The 22404-nt window shown below is 44.1% G+C and overlaps 1 protein-coding gene across 2 annotated transcripts in view; it reads left to right on the top strand.

The window, feature by feature from the left end:
* SMC1A (structural maintenance of chromosomes 1A) overlaps nt 1-22404 on the top strand; it is a 46951-nt gene that overhangs the window by 2598 nt on the left and 21949 nt on the right. For both annotated transcript variants that reach the window (XM_040266024.1, XM_040266025.1), the window contains exons 2-19: nt 4137-4325; nt 4437-4549; nt 5619-5822; nt 5916-6154; nt 6712-6970; nt 7053-7193; nt 9111-9193; nt 9348-9555; nt 10720-10905; nt 10999-11178; nt 11278-11424; nt 11523-11660; nt 12640-12756; nt 12855-12961; nt 15956-16097; nt 18389-18534; nt 18626-18779; nt 20157-20267. In XM_040266024.1, the coding sequence (XP_040121958.1) occupies nt 4137-4325; nt 4437-4549; nt 5619-5822; nt 5916-6154; nt 6712-6970; nt 7053-7193; nt 9111-9193; nt 9348-9555; nt 10720-10905; nt 10999-11178; nt 11278-11424; nt 11523-11660; nt 12640-12756; nt 12855-12961; nt 15956-16097; nt 18389-18534; nt 18626-18779; nt 20157-20267 (2864 nt within the window). The remainder of the gene's footprint in view (nt 1-4136; nt 4326-4436; nt 4550-5618; nt 5823-5915; nt 6155-6711; nt 6971-7052; nt 7194-9110; nt 9194-9347; nt 9556-10719; nt 10906-10998; nt 11179-11277; nt 11425-11522; nt 11661-12639; nt 12757-12854; nt 12962-15955; nt 16098-18388; nt 18535-18625; nt 18780-20156; nt 20268-22404) is intronic.

Genomic DNA, 22404 nt, shown 5'->3' with positions numbered 1-22404 from the left:
GAAAGCTGACCTTTTTCCGGTCCTGTGGCCCCTGCTGAGTTTTCCAAATTTGCTGGCATGTTGAGTGCATCACTTTAACAGCATCATCTTTTAGGATTTGAAATAGCTCAACTGTTATATCTTGTTAAAACTGGGGAGAAAAGGAAAAAGGAAGAAAGGGTAGTCAGGTAAAGTCTCTACTTCATATCTAAATTCCCTGTCTAAATTATACACCAAGGATTCCTCCTGTCTGCCCACATTAGCTATCTATTTGGAATCCTGCTGTGTTCTTCCACCTCAGAGGTGTTCTAGCTAAATCACTTCCTAGCCTGAGGGACTGCCCTTGCTGAAGTAGCTCTAACTGATGACCTTCCCTGGAGACTTGCCTAGATTTCGCTCTCAATTAAGCAGGGTTTCTCTATAGCAGCACTATTGACATTTCCAGTGAGATAATTATTTGCTTTGGAGTCCATCCTGTGCATTGTAGGATATTTAGTGGCTTCCTTAGCTTTTACCCACTAGGTGACAGTAGCACCACCCCCCATGACTCAGGTATGACAATCAAAAACGTCTCTAGACATTACCAAGTGTCCCCTGGGGGGAGAGGCAAAACCATTCCACTTCCCCCCATCTTCTTAGATGGCTAATGCTTGGGGTTCCATTGCAGGTTTTTAGGGTTTTGTTTGGTGGCCCCCGTGGAAAGAGCCAGGATGCACCTTTTGGCATTCAGTCCCCTCAACATGGGTAAATTTGTACGCGCAAGTATTCAAAAAAAACCCCTTGGTGTGACTGGCCCTCCCTTACCTGTTCTTTAGTGTGCAACTCACAAGATTTGCCTTGATTCCCTTCAGTGAATTTCTGCTCTAGACACCTGGTACATGTAAATTTTTATTCTGTCTTGAATTCATGGTATATATTTTGATATCTTCATCACTGGCCTGTGGAGTTCCTCAAAGAAGACATTCCTTGAAACATTGTATCATTGTTCAGATCATAATGCATGTTATAAAAATGTTTACAATATTGAATGGTTGCAGGTAGGGAGGCCTTTGATTGTGTGATGTTCTTGTCATCCTTGGAGAGCATGGGAGAAGCCCAAAGGTTGGAAATGGGTTGCCTAAAAGACTGACTCCTCATCTGCATGTTGCTCTAGTCCTGCTGTGATGAGGGAAACCAAGCTAAGAGTCCAGACCTGGTTTGGATAGAATAGGATTGCCATTTATTGAGCCCGCACTATGTGACAAGTATCAGTACTTTACTTATTGGGACATTTTACATTTAAATTCTCACCGTGACCCTAGGAGGGAGGCACCGTTATCTTTGTTTTATAGATGAGAATACTGAGGCACAACAGTTTGTGATCATCTGCACACTTAATTCTCAGAGCCAGAATCACAACCTGTGCCTGTCACACCTGTGCTACTGCCACTCCCACAGAGAACTATGTGCTTACCCACTGAGTCATGTTTTTAAGATTTTCCAGGTGAGGGAAAGGAAAGTCAACTAAATGTTAGTTGCTCAGTCGTGTCTAACTCTTTGCGACCCCATGACTGTAGCCTGCCAGGCTCCTCTGTCCATAGACTTTTCAGGCAAGAATACTGGAGTAGATTGCCATTCCCTTTTACAAGGGATCTTCCCTACCCAGGGATCAAACCCAGGTCTCCTGCATTGCAGGCAGATTCTTTACCAACTCTGCCACCAAGGAAGCTCAGTAATCCCTTATATTCTGGAATGGTCCTCTCCAAAAGACACTGACTTTTTAAAAAGACCAAACTAGTTGTCTTGTAGAACATTCCACATTCTGTGTTTGCCTTAAGGTTTCCTCATGCTGTCATGTACCATGATTCTCTAGATGCTGTATTTCTTATAAACTGGAGGGTAGGTCTAAAGGTCTGTTTAGATTCAGGTTGAACATTTTTGGAAAGATACTTCATAGTGATGCTGTGTACTTCATGTATCACTAAAAAGACATGCCTTTTTAAAAATGTTAAAATACACATAATGTAAAATTTACCATCTTCACCATCTCTGAGTGTACAATTCACTAGTGTTAAATAATTCCAGTTGAGCTATTTTCAAATCCTGAAAGATAATGCTGTGAAAGTGCTGCACTCAATACGCCAGCAAATTTGGAAAACTCATCAGTGGCCACAGGACTGGAAAAGGTCAGTTTTCATTCCAATCCCAAAGAAAGGCAATGCCAAAGAATGCTCAAACTACCGCACAATTGCACTCATCTCACACGCTGGTAAAGTAAAGCTCAAAATTCTCCAAGCCAGGCTTCAGCAGTACATGAACTGTGAACTTCCAGATGTTCAAGCTGGTTTTAGAAAAGGCAGAGGAACCAGAGATCAAATTGCCAATATCCGATGGATCATGGAAAAAGCAAGAGAGTTCCAGAAAAACATCTATTTCTGCTTTATTGACTATGCCAAAGCCTTTGACTGTGTGGATCACAATACACTGTGGAAAATTCTGAAAGAGATGGGAATACCAGACCACCTGACCTGCCTCTTGAGAAACCTATATGCAGGTCAGGAAGCAACAGTTAGAACTGGACATGGAACAACAGACTGGTTCCAAATAGGAAAAGGAGTACATCAAGGCTGTATATTGTCACCCTGCTTATTTAACTTCTATACAGAGTACATCATGAGAAACACTGGGCTGGAAGAAGCACAAGCTGGAATCAAGATTGCTGGGAGAAAGGTCAGTAACCTCAGATATGCAGATGACAGCACCTTTATGGCAGAAAGTGAAGAGGAACTAAAGAGCCTCTTGATGAAAGTGAAAGAGGAGAGTGACAAATTTGGCTTTAAAGAGCCTCTTGATGAAAGTGAAAGAGGAGAGTGACAAATTTGGCTTAAAGCTCAACATTCAGAAAACTAGGATCATGGCATCTGGTCCCATCACTTCATGGTGAATAGATGGGGAAACAGTGGAAACAGTGTCAGACTTTATTTTTCTGGGCTCCAGAATCACTGCAGATGGTGATTGCACCCATGAAATTAAAAGACACTTACTCCTTGGAAGGAAAGTTATGACCAACTTAGATAGCATATTCAAAAGCAGAGATATTACTTTGCCAACAAAGGTCTGTCTAGTCAAGGCTATGGTTTTTCCAGTGGTCATGTATGGATGTAAGAGTTGGACTGTGAAGAAAGCTGAGCCCTGACGAATTGGTGCTTTTGAACTGTGCTGTTGGAGAAGACTCTTGAGAGTCCCTTGGACTGCAAGGAGATCCAACCAGTCCATCCTCAAGGAGATCAGTCCTGGGTATTCATTGGAAGGACTGATGCTAAAGCTGAAACTCCAATACTGTGGCCACCTCGTGTGAAGAGTTGACTCATTGGAAAAGACTGATGTTGGGAGGTATTGGGGGCAGGAGAAGATGGGGATGACAGAGGATGAGATGGCTGGATGGCATCACTGACTCGATGGACATGAGTCTGAGTGAACTCTGGGAGATGGTGATGGACAGGGAGGCCTAGCGTGCTGCAATTCACGGGGTCTCAAAGAGTCAGACACGACTGAGCGACTGAACTGAAATATATTCACATTTTTGTGCAACCAGTCTTCTGAACTTTTTCATCTTGCAAAAGACTATACTTGTCAAACAACAGCTCTGCATTTTCCTCCTTCCCTCATCCCCTGTGTTTTTGTTTGTTTGTTTTTAAACTTGGTTGAGATCAAACTATGTTGAGTTTTGGATCATGCTTGTTTTTCCTGTTTGTGAGTATCTTCCCATGTCATCAAAGGTTGTAGAGGACTTCCCTGGCAGTCCAGTGGTTAGGATCCTGCACTTCCAATGCAGGGAATGTGGGTTCAATTCCTGGTTGGGGAACTTAAATCCTACATGCCTTGCATTAAGGCCAAAAAAAAAAAAGTTGTAGAATGATCTATTTTGTGAATATATCATTTCCTTAAATAGGGCTCTAGTTTTTGGCTATTGTGAGTAGTAACTTCAAAGGAGCTATTTTTCTAAGCCTTTGATCCAGGGCTTTGGTCAGGCCCAGTGTTTACAGGGGCAAAACAGTATTTTGTCCTCCTGACAGTCTAAGCACTGAGTTAGAGGACATTTCTGTTCTCAGTGTTTCTTTTATTCCTTTTCCCCTCCCCTTATTTCCCCTCCTCTACTTTGTCATGTCCTCCTTTAGGTAAGTCAAATCTCATGGATGCCATCAGCTTTGTGTTGGGTGAGAAAACCAGCAACCTGCGGGTAAAGACCCTAAGGGACCTGATCCACGGAGCTCCTGTGGGCAAACCAGCAGCCAACCGAGCCTTTGTCAGCATGGTCTACTCTGAAGAGGGTGCTGAGGACCGCACGTTTGCCCGTGTCATTGTTGGTGGGTGAGGCTGGCCAGAAGGTTCTCCTTGGATCCACAGGGGTGGCTAGACTAGTTTGTTGGGGTAAGAGGGAGGCCTGACCCTTGACTAACTCATGCATTGTCTTGTAGGAGGTTCCTCTGAGTACAAGATCAACAACAAAGTGGTCCAGCTACATGAGTACAGTGAGGAATTAGAAAAGTTGGGCATACTTATCAAAGCTCGTAACTTCCTCGTCTTCCAGGTGGGCTTTTTTTTTTTTTTTTTTTTAACTGTGTTGGGTGTTTGTTGCTGTTTGGACTTTTCTCTTATTGGGCAAGTGGGACCTACTGTCTGTGTGTGCCTGTGTGGTGTGCAGGCTTCTCATTGTGGTGGCTCCTCTTCAGGTGGGCACTTTAAACAGTTGTTGGCTATATACTTTTTTCCCTATCCCCACTGGACTTGCTCCATCTCTGGCTTCCTCATCTCTCTCTGAACTAACGTAGCAGCTTCCTCACTGGGCTTCCTGACTCCAGTCTGACCCCATCCTGTTCATCCCCTAAAATTCATCTTATGAGAGCACAAATATTCCTTCCTCTTAAAACATTTCAGTGATTTCTCATTGCCTTCAGATGGCAGTTCTCAAATTGTAGTCTCCAGAATTGCACATTCTCAGGCCCTACCCCAGACCGATAGGGGCAGAGACAGTGGGGTGAGGCCCAGCAGTTATGTGTTTTTCCAAGAGCTGCAGGTTATTATGATTTACACTAAAATTTGAGAACCATTGCCTTAGCATGAAATTCAACTCCTGTCATTCATGAGACAGCCCTGCTTTGGCTCTTGCTCACCTCATTGCCCTCATCTGCCAATACTCTTCTAGCCCTGCATTCCAGCCTAATTAAACTTTTTACAGTTCCCCACATTTGTCTGCTTTCTTTGGCCTGCAGACTTTGCAATACTAATTTTCCTCTATGTGGAATAACCTCGTCTGTCTTACTTTTTTGTTTAGTTTTTTCCCCATCTTCCAGACACAGTTATCACCTTTGAGAAACCTTCTCACATAGATACTCCTACCAGTCATCTACCCTCAAGCTTCATTTAGTTCTTTTTATGTACTCCTGCTGTCACTGCACATAATACATGGTGTTATCTCTGCTTCTATTTCTTCTGTTCCCCATGTACATTAAAAGGCAGGGGATGTCCTCAAAGCTCAGTGGTGAAATGTGGCACCCAGTGTGGGGAAGGGATCAGTGAACATTTTCTGAATGATGGAGTGGGTAGAGGAACTGAACTCAGTAGGGTCTAAGTGGGGAGAGTGTTTTGACCTTTACTAGGGTGCTGTGGAATCTATTGCCATGAAGAACCCCAAAGAGAGGACAGCTCTTTTTGAGGAGATCAGTCGCTCTGGGGAGCTGGCCCAGGAATATGACAAGCGAAAAAAGGAAATGGTAAAAGCTGAAGAGGACACACAGTTTAATTACCATCGCAAAAAAAACATTGCAGCTGAACGGAAGGAGGCCAAACAAGAAAAAGAAGAGGTAGGTGGCCAGGTTGCCTCTGGGGTCTGAGAGGCCAGGATGAAGCCAGTGCCTCACTGATGCACCCCTGTCTCCACACCTCTATTTGCACAGGCTGACCGCTACCAGCGCCTGAAGGATGAGGTGGTGCGAGCTCAGGTACAGTTGCAGCTTTTCAAACTTTATCATAACGAAGTGGAAATTGAGAAGCTCAACAAAGAACTGGCCTCTAAGAACAAGGAAATAGAGAAGGACAAGAAGCGGATGGACAAGGTAGAGGATGAGCTGAAGGAGAAGAAGAAGGAGCTGGGCAAAATGATGCGGGAACAGCAGCAGATTGAGAAGGAGATCAAGTAAGTGGCAGGACTGAGCCTGCGACTTGTGGAAAGCATCTTCCCCTTGACTTGGCTTTGGCTAGAATCAGGCACATTTCTTGACTTGCATGTTAGACAGATAGAGTATTTAAGTACTCAGACTCCATGTAGATAGGTACTCGGAAAAGGAGAATTTGAAAAGGGTGGTGGCTTTGCCAAAAAGAAGTGATGGGAAGCCACTCGTGACTGATAGTCCCTTCCTAGAAGAGGAAAACGAGCTTGAAGGTCAAAGAACAGAAATTTGAAAAGGTTAGATCAGATGGGGAACAGTTACATGGACACAGGGTACTCTTGGGAGTTGTTACCGAGAGGTCTGGCCTGGCTAAGGTTGAGGCAGGGGTGGTAGCTTTACCTTCTAGAGGGGCTGGAATGCCAGGCTGAAGCCATCACAGGATCTGTGGGGCATCGGCCCTGTTCTTTTAGGCACTTCCTTGAGGCTTGGAAGGGAAGCGCCTAATCCCCCTTTGGATTAAAAAGCCTTGGAACCCTCCCTTCTCCCACTGAGCTAATTGGTTCCCCCTCTCCTCTGGTGAAAGGGAGAAGGACTCAGAGCTGAACCAGAAGCGGCCTCAGTACATCAAGGCCAAGGAAAATACTTCCCACAAAATCAAGAAGCTGGAAGCAGCCAAAAAGTCACTACAGAATGCTCAGAAGCATTATAAGAAGCGTAAAGGTGACATGGATGAGCTGGAAAAGGAGATGCTGTCAGTGGAGAAAGCTCGGCAGGAGTTTGAGGAACGGATGGAAGAGGAAAGTCAGAGTCAGGGCAGAGATTTGACCTTGGAGGAGAATCAGGTAACCTCTGAGGGGTGCGGGGATGGGCAAATAGATTGCGAGGCTGACAGGACTGATTTGGTCATCCCTGTCCCTGACACAGGTGAAGAAATATCACCGGTTGAAAGAAGAAGCCAGCAAGAGAGCAGCTACCCTGGCCCAGGAGCTGGAGAAGTTTAATCGAGACCAGAAGGCCGACCAGGACCGGCTGGATCTGGAAGAACGGAAGAAAGTAGAGACAGAGGTGGGCATGCCTTACAAGATTAGGGATGATGGTCCAGAGAAGAGGAAGTAACAATAGTCTTAACAGTAATGACCATCCATAGTTAACATCTAGCATGGAGCTTCCCTGGTGGCTCAGTGGTAAAGAATCTGCCTGCCAATGCAGGAGACACAGGTTTGGTCCCTGGGAACATTCTCCTGGAGAAGGAAATGGCAACCCATTCTAGTATTCTTGCCTGAGAAATTCCATGGACAGAGGAGCCTGGCGGGCTACAGTCCATGGGATCTCAAAAGAGTTGGACACAGCGACTAAACAACAAAAGGCAAGCTCTTACTGTGTGCTAGGCACTGTTTTTACATATATGCAGTCATCTTTTAAAAGATTTATTTATTTGTCTGTTTTGTTTTTGTCTGTCCTGGTTTTTAGTTGCTGCTTGCAGGCTTTCTCTAGTTGCAGTACTCAGGCTTCTCATTGCAGTGGCTTCTCTTTTTGTGGCGCACAGGCTCTAGGGCCCACGGGCTTCAATAACTGTGGCTCTTGGGCTCCAGAATGCTGGCTCAGTAGTTGTGGAACGTGGGCTTAGTTGCTCTGCAGCATGTGGGATCTTCTGGACCAGGGATCGAACCTCTGTCCCCTGCATCGGCAGGTGAATTCTTAACCATGGGACTACCAGGGAGGTCCCTGCCTAAGGTTATTCACTGGCGGAACTGGGATATGAACCTAGGCAGTGTAGCTCACACTTTTTTGTTTTTTTTGGGGGGGGCACCTTGTGACATGTGGAATCTTAGTTCTCTGACCAGGGGTTGAATCTGCACCCCCTGCAGTAGAAGGATAGAGTCCTAGCCAGTGGACCACCAGGGAAGTCCCGGAAGCCCACACTTTCAAGTATATTTCACTTATCGCCTTCCTAATAACAATAATAGTAAAATAATAGGAATGATGGAAAGTTATTATAATATTCCAAGAGCCTACAATGTTCCAGGCATTGTGGTGCTGCTGCTGCTGCTGCTAAGTCACTTCAGTCATGTCCAACTCTGTGCGACCCCATAGATGGCAGCCCACAAGGCTCCCCCATCCCTGGGATTCTCCAGGCAAGAATACTGAAGTGGGTTGCCATTTCCTTCTCCAGTGCATGAAAGTGAAAAGTGAAAGTGAAGTCACTCAGTCGTGTCCAACTCTTAGCGACCCCATGGACTGCAGCCCACCAGGCTCCTCTGTCCATGGGATTTTCCAGGCAAGAGTGCTGGAGTGGGTTGCCATGCCTTCTCTGGGCGTTGTGCTAAGCAGTTTTAAAAGTTTAAAAGAAGGTATTAGGCATTAATTAATAGCTAGGGGCTTCCCAGGTATGCTAGTAGTAAAGAATCCACCTGCCAATTCAGGAGATAAGCGTTCAATCCCTGGGTCAGAAAGATCCTCTGGAGTAGGAAATGGCGATGCATTCCAGTATTCTTGCCTGGCAAATTCCATGAACAGGAGCCTGGTACACTAGAGTCCATGGGGCTGCAAAGAGTAGGACATGACTGAGCAATTGAGTGCACACACACATAGAATTAGTGGCTAATACATGTTAAGCACTTAATGTGTATTCTATGAAGTGGAGGTTACCTGCATTTTATAGATGATAAAGCAGAAGTGCAGAAAGGCCCAGAAAGCTTTACTTTGTCTTGGTTTGAGCCTGCCTGCTTGGTGAGGAAGATGTTCCAGGCTGGGTAGAACACCTGTGAGAGGGTCTCATAGGGCCCATGGTGGCCCCATCAGTTAGCAGAGGCACACTGAACACTGTTTATATATCCAATTTTTAATAGGCCTCTTATACTAGTGACAGATTGTCTGTGATTGTTAGGATGATTAGGCATATGGGGGATGAGCCAGGACTCTATGGTCTTGGCCTTAACTTGCTCAGCCTATGGTGATGTAGTGTTTTTGTCTCTCTCCCAGGCCAAGATCAAGCAAAAGCTGAGGGAGATTGAAGAGAATCAGAAACGGATTGAGAAACTAGAGGAATACATCACAACCAGCAAGTATGTGGCTTTGTAACATTCCCTCTTACCTCCAGGCCTGTTCTTGTGAACCCTACCTGTCCTGCCCCTCCCCAGGAGGGACCCTCATCATCCCTCTTGGCCAGGAATATTTTCTGGCTAGCCAGGGTAACTCCGGTATTTCCTCACTTTGTAGGCAGTCTCTAGAGGAGCAGAAGAAACTAGAGGGGGAGCTGACAGAGGAGGTGGAGATGGCCAAACGGCGTATTGATGAGATTAATAAGGAGCTGAACCAGGTAATGGAGCAGCTGGGGGATGCCCGCATTGACCGCCAAGAGAGCAGCCGCCAACAGCGAAAGGCAGAAATTATGGAAAGCATCAAGCGCCTGTACCCTGGTTCTGTGGTAAGAGTGGAAAGGGAATTCATTTCCTGCCCACTGTCTTTCATACTCACTGTCAGATAATTTTCCCAGCAGCCCCATGAGGACAGATTGCTAATTCCATTTTTACACCTGGGGAAAACAGGGTCAGAGAGGTTAAATGACTTGCTCAAAACAGCATAGCTTATATGTATAAGAACTGCAATTCAAACCCAACTTGTTCTTACTCTTAACCTCGTGTTCTTTTCATTGCACCAGTTGTATCTTTCTGCAAGTTTTGTCTTGCTTGTGTCCACTCCTTTATGGGAGGTGGAGAAATTGAAGAGGCCTTTGGGAAAGGGAAGGGGCTGCAGGGCAGGAATTAGTTCCCAGGATGTATCAATAGCTCTGTGCAGGCTTCAGTGTGAGCTCCTTAAGCATATAACAGTCAGCTCGTTTACTAGGTTCTTTTGGCCTCTTGAACGAAATCCTGAGTTTCCAGATTCCCTGAATATTATCCCTCTATTGCTGTAATTCCATCCCTGGCTTCAACTTAATTGGGTTCTACAAATATTTCTTGATCATTTCCGTAGATCAAGGGTCCCCAACCTCCAGGATCTAATGCCTGATGATCTGAGGTGGAGCTGATGTAATAATAATAGAAATAAAATGCACAACAAATGTAATGTGGGATGATTCAAGCACGTTGCATTTATTGTGCTCTTTATTTGTGGAACCAAATTAAGTTGCATAATGCCTGTGGTGCCAGTGGTCTGTGAAATGGTAAAAGTGAGGTTTAGAAAGATGATTCTGGATTCAGACATGACTGCCTGAAGTTGTTGTTGCTTTGGGGCCAGTGAAGTGAAGTCGCTCAGTCGTGTCTGACTCTTTGCGACCCCATGGACTGTAGCCTACCAGGCTCCTCTGTCCATGGGATTTTCCAGGCAATAGTCCTGGAGTGGATTGCCATTTCCTTCTCCAGGGGATCTTCCCAACCCAGGGATCAAACCCGGGTCTCCCTCATTGTAGACAGATGCTTTACCGTCTGAGCCACCAGGGAAGTCCAGAGTAGGCCTTTTTCCCATAGTTTGGGAGCTGTGCTCCTGATAGAGATTCTGACCTGCTATCCCCCTTCTAAGCTGGGAATTAGGGTTCCTGAGCCAGCTCTCAAAAACTTCATGCTTCATTCACTCTTCTGACTTTTCTTAGTACGGCCGCCTCATTGACCTCTGCCAGCCCACACAAAAGAAGTATCAGATTGCAGTAACCAAGGTTTTGGGCAAGAACATGGATGCTATTATTGTGGACTCAGAGAAGACAGGCCGGGACTGCATTCAGTATATCAAGGAACAGCGTGGGGAGCCTGAGACCTTCTTGCCTCTTGATTACCTGGAGGTGAGGCTGGTGGTGATGGGGTCAGGGCAGTGTGAGAGGGCTGCTCCTCCTAGCCCTCCATGTTCAGCCACTTAACTAAGCTTTTTCTCACAGGTAAAACCTACAGATGAGAAACTCCGGGAGCTGAAGGGGGCAAAGCTGGTGATTGATGTGATTCGCTATGAGCCACCTCACATCAAAAAGGCCCTGCAGTATGCTTGTGGCAATGCCCTTGTCTGTGACAATGTGGAGGATGCCCGCCGCATTGCCTTTGGAGGTCACCAGCGCCACAAGGTATGAATTTCCTTGCCACATTGTAACTGGATAGGCTTAGTATTGGCGATTCCTTTGTTCAGCTTCTCTCCCCTCCTCTCTTTTCCCTGCTGTATTTAGACAGTGGCACTGGATGGGACCCTGTTCCAGAAGTCAGGGGTGATCTCTGGCGGGGCCAGTGACCTGAAGGCCAAGGCCCGACGCTGGGATGAGAAAGCAGTAGACAAGTTGAAAGAGAAAAAGGAGCGGTTGACAGAAGAGCTGAAGGTAAGCCACAGGCAGGCTGTCCCTAGGAATGGGAGTCCTAAGCCCAGGCCAGCTGGCCACCTTCTTACCACCTAGCCTTTCCCTCTTGTCCACTTCAGGAGCAGATGAAGGCAAAGCGAAAAGAGGCAGAACTACGTCAGGTGCAGTCTCAGGCCCACGGACTGCAGATGCGGCTCAAGTACTCACAGAGTGACCTAGAACAGACCAAGACACGGCATCTGGCCCTTAACCTGCAGGTGGGACCTGACTTTCAGCTCTGTTCACCAATGGCCATCCTCATATTCCTGCTCTAGGCTCAGTTCTAGGGGGTGGGGAAGTTGTCCCTCTTCCCTTTCTCCTACCAGTCTGTTCCTGGAAACCAGGAATAGATGGCATAGAGTTAGACAGTCAGGGGTTTAGGACTTGGCTCTATGATATTAGGCAAGTTACTAAACCTCTCAATGTTCAAATCTTTTGATCATTTTTATATTGGTTTGTAAGAGTTTTTTGAAAAATATATTCCAGAAATGTCTTTTTCAAATGCATGTATTACGGATACTCAAAGAACATTCTGTTTGTTTGTTTTTGTAAACCTCTCAGTGTCCATTTTTTTCATCTTAATCTGTAAATAATCTGTAGAAGTATAGGGTCCTTGCACAGATTGAATGAGTTAATACATGTGAAGTATTTAGACTGATTGCTTGTACCAAGTGAATGTTCAATAAATGTTAGGTGCTATTAACCTAATAAATTCATTCAGCAAATATTTGAGTTTCTTCTGAGTTTTGAAAGTGAGCTACAGATATTTCAGTCCCTGTGAGTGGAGGTACTTTTCTAGCTATATTAATGTGTTTGATTATGGGTGCTTCCCCAGACCACTCTGGAGGTGTTATATAATATGTACTATGTATGTCATTTTTCTAAAATCAAAAAGTCTAAATTCCAGGACACACCTGGCCCCAGGGGTTTTAGATGAGGAAAGTGTAGACCTGTAAATAACAATGTTTATTGTGTGCCCAGCCTTTTGGATTGAAGCTGACAGACTGGAGGCCAGGGAAGGAAGCCATATGATGGTTCAAGTGAGAGATGATGCAGCCTTGAGTGGAGTAGTGCTAAGTCAGGTTCTCAGTGTGTGGAGAGTTAGCCCTTTTTGTCCATGGGACTGGTACAGACAGGGTGGCTCTTTTTTTCTAAGGATCCTGGTCTCTTTTGTCTTCTCAATTCCATTTCTTATAGGAAAAGTCCAAGCTGGAGAGTGAGCTAGCCAACTTTGGGCCTCGAATCAATGATATCAAGAGGATCATCCAGAGCCGAGAGAGGGAAATGAAAGACTTAAAGGAGAAGATGAACCAGGTTGGTAGAGGATGTACCTGCCCAGCACGGGCAGGACTAGGATTGGAAGCAGCATTCTGACCCAAAGGGCCTTTTCTCTCCCTTGCTTCTCTCCTTAGGTAGAGGATGAGGTATTTGAAGAGTTTTGTCGGGAGATTGGTGTGCGCAATATCCGGGAGTTTGAAGAAGAGAAGGTGAAGCGGCAGAATGAAATCGCCAAGAAGCGGTAGGTGGAAGTCTGGGTGGAAGGGGGAGATTGAGGTATCCTTGAGCCTCTAGCCTGACATCTGGGGAGTCAAATACCATCATAAGGTAAGGAGCAGCTTTTAGAATGATGGACATTTATTGTAGTCACCTTTAAAGAACAGGGACGTCAGGGAAGCACGTGTCACAGTATAGGGATTAAGAGTGCCAGCTTTAAACATGGTTTACCTGGATTAAAATCCCAGCTCCAAGGTTCATTTATCTTGGATAATGACCTCTCTAAGCCCCAGTTTCCTTATGTGTCAGATAGGATAATAATGATACCCATCTCGTAGATTGTCAGGTAGATCAGAGGTTGGGCTTAATCCTTATAAAGTATTTAGCATAATACTTAGCACCTACTAAGAGCAGTAGATAATAGGCCACAGCAGTGAAAAAGCCTAACCACTAGAACCACCCAGGGAACTCCCAATAGATACTAGCTTTTATTATTGTCATTATCCTAATAGGTGATGAGTGAGAGGAGGGCCAAAGTTCTAGGTTGGAAGAATAGTAAGAACAAAGCAAGTTTCTCTTTTCTTTCCCACTTTAATTATTCATTTGTTCAACCTTGTGCCAAGTTGTCCTATGCTAGGTATTGGAAACAGTGGGGGGATGAGAGTAAGATAGATGAACATGACGGTCTCTCTGAAGAGAGACTTGAATTCACCCCTTGAATCCTGGGCTTCAGTCAGCCCATCACCCATATTGTAACAGTTCATTGGTCTCCTACCTCCAAGCCAGGTTCAAGGGATATAGAATTGAATCAGAGACTGTCCCTGTCCTGAGGGAGTTTTGGGGTAGTGGAGGAGATAAACAAGTAGATTAGCAATTTCGGAATAATGCTGTGCTTTAGGTAGATAGAAAGTACAGAGGAAAATGTTCAAGGAACTGTAGATCAACAAGAAGAAAAAAAAAAACCTAGAGACTCAGTAGAAGAATGGACAGGATGTAGTCATATCTAGCATTTCATGGAAAGAGAAGCTTGAATGGCTAATAACCATGAGTTGATGTTTGGTCTCATTCCTAATCAGATAAAGGCAAATTAAAACAACTTAGCAGCATTTGGTGAAAATAAGTCTACATGAGTCCTTTGACTTAGCAAAGCCACTCCTTGGGTCTGTATCCCAAAGAGTTTTGGCCACCGGGTCTCAAAGAGACAGATTCAGAGTTGTTCATCTTGGCGTACTTTGTGATAGTGGAACATTGATAGCAGTGTAGACAGCTGTCACTGCAGGGAAATACAAGTTAAATGTGATGACTGTACAGACTATGGAATACTCTGTTCAGACAGGAACTAGATTTACAGGCAGTAACAAGGATAAATTTATAACACTGTACATTTGTGTAAATTTAAAAGCAACATTTTACAAGTATATGCATTTTAAGGTTATATACATATGTATGTATCTACCTATCTGTATATAATGTACATCACTTCGGTGTATTTGCTCACTGTAGGGAACATAATAGGAGTAGAAATCTTATTGAACCCAAGGAGACAAGGGAAAGGTCTTATACAGACAGTGATCATGAAAGTTACATGAACTCTGGGGTATGATTAACTCAACTGCACCTAAAAGGGAGGAACCCAACAAAGTATAATAGAAACGAAGAACCTATTCTCAATCCTCAGGAAAGGTTTTACAGAACAAGGAGTGATGAACTGGAGACCTATAGAGTGATTTAGCCACCCAGGCAGTACACAGAATGGAATTCCAAGCAGTGAGAACAGCATGCTCAGAGGTGTGAGAGAGCATGCTTTGTTCTATAAACTAAGTATTGAATGTCTGGAGCAGAAAAATGGGGTCAGGAGGAAGGTGGGGGTGTTGGAGAGGTCAGCAGGGGCCAGATCACAGAAGGCTTTATGAGTCATTCTTAAGAGATTGAACTTAAAATTGCATAGCTCAAAATTATAGAGTTAATTACATTCTATTTGGATTATAGTGACTAATAGGTTTAAGCTGCTAGCAAGACATCTGGCAACATCTGTCACACCATATTGGGGGGTGGAGGGGCAGTTGGAAGTTAGCCCTGCCTGTCCTGCTAATATCTGTGTATGCTAGTTGCATACTTTTTTAGTTTCTAAAGAGTTAGGGAGGAGGGAACTACCAGGGATCTGTTTCCTCCTTTTTTTTTTTTTTTTTTTACTATCCAATCTCTGCCCTCGTAGAAGTTCTGGGATCTTGGGGCAGAGGTATGTGCAGGGGTTTGGGGACAGTTGGAAAGAGTCAAAGCCCGTGAACTGAATACAGTCAGTCAACCTGGAGATGGTGATGATAACTAAAATTTATTGAGTACTTACTGTGTACCAGGCAAGGTTCTAAAAACTTTATACATATTAATTCCCAATAACTGAGGTAAGTACTGTTGTTCCATTTTTCAGTTGAGAAAACAGGTAAAGAGATATAATTAACTTGTCTGAGATTCACTACCAGTAAATGGCAGAGTTGGGATACCAGTCCTCTTATCCTACCACATTATATTGTAAGGATGCCATAGGAGAAGAATCCCAGGTTTTGGTGTTTATAGACTGGGATCTTATCTCACATTTGCTAGCTGTATGGCCTTGGGCAAAGTCTTTTACCTCTTGGGGAAAGTTTCCTTTTTTGTAAGATTAGGATAATAGTGCCTACTTGTAGAGCTATTCGTTAGAGGATTAGAGGTAATGTGTGTAAACTACACAGAAGCTTAATAAATAGGAATTAACAAAGCTAGTGGATTCAGGTGGACCTTTTTATATCTGCTTCTAGGAACTTGTCGGGAGAGGGCTCCAGTGTTTAAAGAAAAATTTAATAGAGTTTGGCCCAATCTCCTCTGCCTTGTGCCATACCTACAAAGCTAGGCCAGGGAACTTAGTTCTGTAACTTGAGGGGACAGTTTTATATGGATCTGTGTGGATGAGCTCAGTGGTGACTTATATTCAGCAGTAACTGAGTCCCTGTGCCTTAGGCCTAGTTCTCCTTTCTCCCCACAGTTTGGAATTTGAGAATCAGAAGACTCGTTTGGGTATCCAGTTGGATTTTGAAAAGAACCAACTGAAGGAGGACCAGGATAAAGTACACATGTGGGAGCAGACAGTGAAAAAAGATGAAAATGAGATAGAAAAGCTCAAGAAGGTAAGAAAGGAGAACGTGAAAAACTAAAAACTAGGAGAAAAAATTAGAAGAGGTAATATCCATAATTTATAAAGCCCTCCTCTAAATAAGAAAAACACCAAGACCTAAATAGGGAGAAAAATGAGTGGCATCAACAGTTCAAGGAGAGATTCAGATAACCCATAAACACATATCCATAATTGAGCCTTAGTAGAACTCAAAGGAATGCAAATTAAAACAATAATTACATGTAATTTGTTTCTTATCACATCACCCAAGTTTTAAAAAAAAAAAAGGATACTAGCATGTTGCACAAGACCAGCATTCTTAGGCCATATGGCAGCATCCATTGAGAGTCTTCAGAATACATTTCTCCTAACTCACTAATACCTGAGGAGATCCAAAGTGCTGGCATAGCTTTGTGCACACAGGTTAACAATTAGTGACAAATATTTATAGTTCCATATAGGAAACTGTCCCGTGTCTCCTGGGAATTAGGATTGAAGCAACTTATGCTACATTCATGTAAGTATTTGTGTAGTTTAATAGTTTCAAATTTGAGTAATATACTGACGTCTTTTAAAGATTTATGTCGGCTTAAAATATCCTTAATGTTAAATATGTACAAACGTACCACTTAACCAAAAAGCCAGGACAAACTTCCAAATTAATTTTATAATTAACCACATGAACTCAGTGCAACAGGTGATGGTGTTTTGCTGAAACTGAGTTCCTATTCACAGTGTACCTGACTGCCATGGCTCAGTTTCTTTGAGTCAAGCATGCCTGTTCCAGCAGTTATTTGACAACTCATTTACCCACACTCCTTCTTTTTAAATTCCTGTGGAACATTTTTTAAAAAGTTTCTTTGGCTGCAGGTCTTCGTTAGGGCATGCAGGATCTTTAGTTGTGGCACTTGGGATCTAGTTCCTTGGCCAGGAATCAAACCCAGGCCCCCTGCTATTGGGAGTGTAGAGTCAGCCATTAGACCACCAGGGAATTCCCTAAATTGTTGTGAAATTTTAGTTCCTTGCAACATCCCTACCTGAGGTGATTTGATTCTCACTTGGCTTAAGTACATCATTTTATGTCTGCCTTTGTTGGTTGTATGGTTTTGTTTTGTTTTCCCCTCCATTAAACCCTGATGACTGAAGTAGTCTTCTTTGGTGTCACTGCAATCTTCGATGCAAATAGAGATTGGGAAGTAAAATCCTGGGGCAGGAGTAGATAGACATGTAAATGATCAAGAATCATCTATTTCTTTTTGACTTTTTATTTTGAAATAATTTTAAATTTAGCAGAAAGTTGCAAAAATAGTACTAAGAACTCCCATCTACTTGTCACCAAGATTCTTCAGTCATTATTTGCCATATTAGCATTTGCACTCTCTGTATGCATATTATTTCTTACGCATTGCATATATATCCCCTTGTGTGACTTTCAGATCAAAATGAAAACGTTCTTAAAAATCAGAACATAATAAGTAAGATTATAATCCCCATTGACTGACCACTCTCGTTCCCAGTCCTTTTACTCTTTCTAGGGCCAGTGTCATATAGAGTGTATTCTTCCAGACTTTATAGGCATTCATTACATTCTTATATGTGTGAAAAGTGAAAGTTGCTTAGTCATGTCTATTTGTGACCCCATGGACTATACAGTCCATGGAATTCTCCAAGCCAGAATACTGGAGTGGTAACCCTTCCCTTCTCCAGCGACCTTCCCAACCCAGGGATTGAACCCAGGTCTCCTGCAATGCAGGCAGATTCTTTACCAGCTGAGCCACAAGGGAAGTCCTCTTATATGTGTACTCGTGGAAAACATACAGTATTATCCTTTTTAAAAACATTGATGTTGTCGTTGGTTGTGACAGTAATGTTGATGTGAAAAAGATGCTTAAATAACATTAAGTCAGAATATAGACTTAATTATAATTTAGTCTCAACTATATAGACTTGTCCGTAAGTAATATTGGGAGGTGATAGGCTAAATGTTAATTGGTTACCTCTGCCTGGTGGGGTTTCAAGTAATTTCTTTTTTTCTTCCTACTTCATACTTTTTTATACTTTGAACATTTCTACAGCAGGCAGTTTGTATATTGGGGTTGGGGGGAGGTCAACAAAATAATTTGGAAAAAGGTAAAAGAAGCCAGAGGAGTTACGGGGGTTTGTAAAAGCAGAGCTCATCGAAGATAGATTCCAACAAACCACCTGGTAGAAAGGGTGGGCACAGAGGGAGAAGATTCCATTCCATTCTAGTGGGAACAGAGGGAAAGCCTTCACTTCTTGTCCTATTCCCCCTGCTGGGCCCAGGAGGAGCAAAGACATATGAAGATCATAGATGAGACCATGGCCCAGCTACAAGACCTGAAGAACCAGCACCTGGCCAAGAAGTCAGAGGTGAATGACAAGAACCACGAGATGGAGGAGATTCGTAAGAAACTGGGGGGCGCCAACAAGTGAGTGGGTGCAGGTCTGGGCTTGGGGGAAGTACGTATTATGGGCAGCTTGCTGGATTTGGATCTCACCTATCTCCCTGGATCTTCTTAGGGAAATGACCCATTTACAGAAGGAAGTGACAGCCATTGAGACCAAGCTTGAACAGAAGCGCAGTGACCGCCACAACCTGCTACAGGCCTGCAAGATGCAGGACATCAAGTTGCCACTGTCTAAGGGCACCATGGATGATATCAGTCAGGAAGAGGTGAGTATCATGGCTGGTGGTGGGTGTGGGCTGTGAACAACATAACCAGGGATGGAGGATGACGGTGGCCAGGGAGGGCAGGTGAGAGAGAGAAGGATGGTGGGTGAGGGTGGTGAGTGACAAAAGGAGGGATGCAGAGGAGATGAGGCAGGGTGAGGCTGTGAAGACAGGTGAGGTGAAAGGTAATAGCCTTGATGTGAGAGGGCAGTTTTGGGGTAGGGTGTATGTCAGTAGGTGGAGAGGGAGATAAGCCAGGAGAAGAGGAAATCATTCATTAACCTCAGGGACCTGAGCTAAGATAGTTCCAGCAGATTATGGATATTGGTTGTTGTTCAGTCACTCAGTCATGTCCAGCTCTTTGTGACCCTATGGACTGCAGCATGCCAGGCTTCACTGTCCTTTACTATCTCCCAGAGTTTGCTCAAATTCATGTCTGTTGAGTTGGTGATGCTATCTAACCATCTCATCCCAAGAGCAAAGGAAGATGGAAGCTGAGGGTCCTGAGGGATGGTAACTTAGCTGCAGTGAGAGAGGCCGGTCAGGAAAGGGTTGGGTAAGGGACAGCAGCAACCCAAAGGTGATGAAGCATAGTTATGGGGAAGGGGAAGACACAAGCCAATAGAAGAGCCAAGGCATTTTATCCCCCAGAAGTGAGGCTTGATAGCAAGGGAGTGGGACTGTTAATGAGAGGAGGTCTGCACATACCTTGTCTTTGACCTAAACATGTATCTCAGTCCTACATGTGTTTCTCCCTCCTTTCTTCCCAAATAGGATTTCCATTTGATTCAGCAAAATCTTCTGAACACTGACAGTGTGCCAGGCATCATGGTAGCACATGATATAACTACTTCTAATCCTAAGCACAGCCTTGCCAGGCAGGCATGGTCCCATGTTACAGATGAGGGTTTGTGTGTTTAAATGAGGATTCGAGCAACAGCATGTCTTGCCCAGGGTCACACCACTAGTCAGTGTGTGTGAAGTCGCTCAGTCGTGTCCGACTCTTTGCGACCCCATGGACTGTAGCCTACCAGGCTCCTCTGTCCGTGGCATTTTCCAGGCAAGAGTACTGGAGTGGGATGCCATTTCCTTCTCCAGAGGATCTTCCCCACCCAGGGATCGAACCCCGGTCTCCCTCATTGTAGGCAGACGCTTTACCGTCTGAGTCATCAGGGAAGTCATTAGTCAGTGGTAGAGCCCAATTTTGAACTCAGGTCTTTCTGCCATCAAAGCTGCTCTTCCTTCTACCACAAGTGCTTTCTATCGAGGTGCTTCTCAAAGGCATCAAAGGCTGCCAAGAAGCTCCTCTCTCCAGCCCCCTCTAGAGGTGTACTCTTATGGCCAGTCAGCTGCATTTGACTCTCCCTCTCACTATTGCAGGGTAGCTCCCAAGGGGAGGATTCAGTGAGTGGCTCCCAACGGACTTCCAATATCTATGCACGAGAGGCTCTCATCGAGATTGACTACGGCGACCTGTGTGAGGATCTGAAGGTGAGGTTCAGCCTTGGGGGGTGGGGTCATCCTCCCAGCTGTCCAGAGAGAGGGTCAACCCATCTGGGGCCCCTGTGGAGACAGACCATGTCTGGAAAGAGGGGCAAACTGGCAAGGGAGTGAAGTTGTGATCTAGGTTCTCCCCTCATGTACACACAGACACAGGTACATCTTCTACCCCCCACTCCCAGCTGCACCTGTCCCTGCCTGTTACCAGTCTTCGCCTTCCACCTGTGTATGCATCTCAGCCTAGATACATGGAGAACAAGCTCCTGTACAGTGAACAGATAAACTTTGGGGGTTCCTCAGGGCTCTGTCCCAGGCATCCTTTCCTTATGTGGGGTTCTCATCCTTCATATTTCCTCTCCCAGGATTTCAGCTGCTATCTCTATGCTAGGTCCCACAGGTACCTTAAACTCCAGCCTTCCTCCCCAAATCTGCCTCTTCAATGTCCTTGACTCTCTCTCTCACTTTGCATATTTAATAAATTAGCAAGCCCTGTCGATTCTACCTTCCAAATGTCTACTGAATTCTGCTTTTCTCTGTTTGTACTGTAATCTAGTACAGGCTGCTTTCACCTCTCACATGGACCACTACAGGAGCCCCCTGAATAGTTTCTGATGCTTTCCAAGCTATCATTATAGCCAGGGGAACTTGATATTTTTAAAAAAGCTTTTTATTAAAGAAACTTTCAAACAGATACGGAAGTAGAGAGAAGAGAATGATATAATGCGGGTACCAGTCATTCAGCTTCAATAATTAGCTGCATATGGTCAATCCTGTTTTTTATACCCTTCCGCCTCCTAATTGGCAAATTTAAAATCAAATTCTAGGTATTTCATTCATATACCTCAGTATATATCTCTGGCAGGATTCTTTAAAAAATGTAGCCACAATATCATACCAAAAAATTAGCACTGACTCTGCAATGTCACCTAATGGTCAATAAATGTTTAGATTTCCATGAATGTCCCATAAATATCTTTTAAAAAAATGTTTGTGTTTTTAAATCAGGATTCAAGTGAGATCCATGTGTTAAAATTGGTCTCTTATGGTCTATAACATTTTCTTATCCCTTTTTATTTTCTTCTTCCTCTTTATGATAGAAAGTGGGTCATTCAGTTCAGTTCAGTCACTCAGTCATGTCCAAGTCTTTGCGACCCCATGAACCACAGCACGTCAGGCCTCCCTATCCATCACCAACTGCCGGAGTCTACCCAAACCCATGTCCATTGAGTCAGTGATGCCATCTAACCATCTCATCCTCTGTCGTCCCCTTCTCCTCCTGCCCTCAATCTTTCCCGGGATCAGGGTCTTTTCAAATGAGTCAGCTCTTCGCATCAGGTGGTCAAAGTATTGGAATTTCAGCTTCAACATCAGTCCTACCAATGAACACCCAGGACTGATCTCCTTTAGGATGGACTGGTTGGATCTCCTTGCAGTCCAAGGGACTCTCAAGAGTCTTCTCCAACACCACAGTTCAAAAGCATCAATTCTTTGGCGCTCAGCTTTCTTTATAGTCCAGCTTTCACATCCATACATGACTACCGGAAAAACCATAGCCTTGACTAGATGAATCTTTGTGGACAAAGTAATGTCTGCTTTTCAATATGCCGTCTAGGTTGGTCATAACTTTCCTTCCAAGGAGTAAAGCGTCTTTTAATTTCATGGCTGCAGTCACCATCTGCAGTGATTTTGGAGCCCAAAAAAACAAAGTGGGTCATTGGTCTTGTACAATTTTCTGTACTCTGAATTTGACTGATTGTGTCCCATGGTGTTATTTATCATGTTCTTCCATCCCTGTGTTTCCTATAAACTGATTGGTAAATCTATGGTTTGATTGGGTTCAGGTTTATTTTTTATTTTTGGCAAGAATAGATGGTGCTCTGTACTTGTAAACTTCCTTTTGCATCACATCAGTAGACACTGAATATCAGTTCTGTCTTTATAGTGATAAGATTTGATGAATACATGACATTACCTATGAAATACTAAGTTTTTATATCCACCAATTATATGAAACACTGATGCCAGAGGAACATGTTAAATAAAGCACAGGGATACAGTTAGCTAAATCCAGACTGTGGGAAACTCAAAAGGACAAAAGGCCTGGTCTCTTCCATAAATAAATGGGAAG

The sequence above is a fragment of the Oryx dammah genome, unplaced genomic scaffold (assembly GCF_014754425.2).
Source record: "Oryx dammah isolate SB20612 unplaced genomic scaffold, SCBI_Odam_1.1 HiC_scaffold_23, whole genome shotgun sequence".
In the NCBI taxonomy this organism is placed as follows: domain Eukaryota; kingdom Metazoa; phylum Chordata; class Mammalia; order Artiodactyla; family Bovidae; genus Oryx; species Oryx dammah.
Note: the sequence above shows the minus strand (reverse complement) of the source record. Positions and strands in the feature narration are given on the sequence as shown.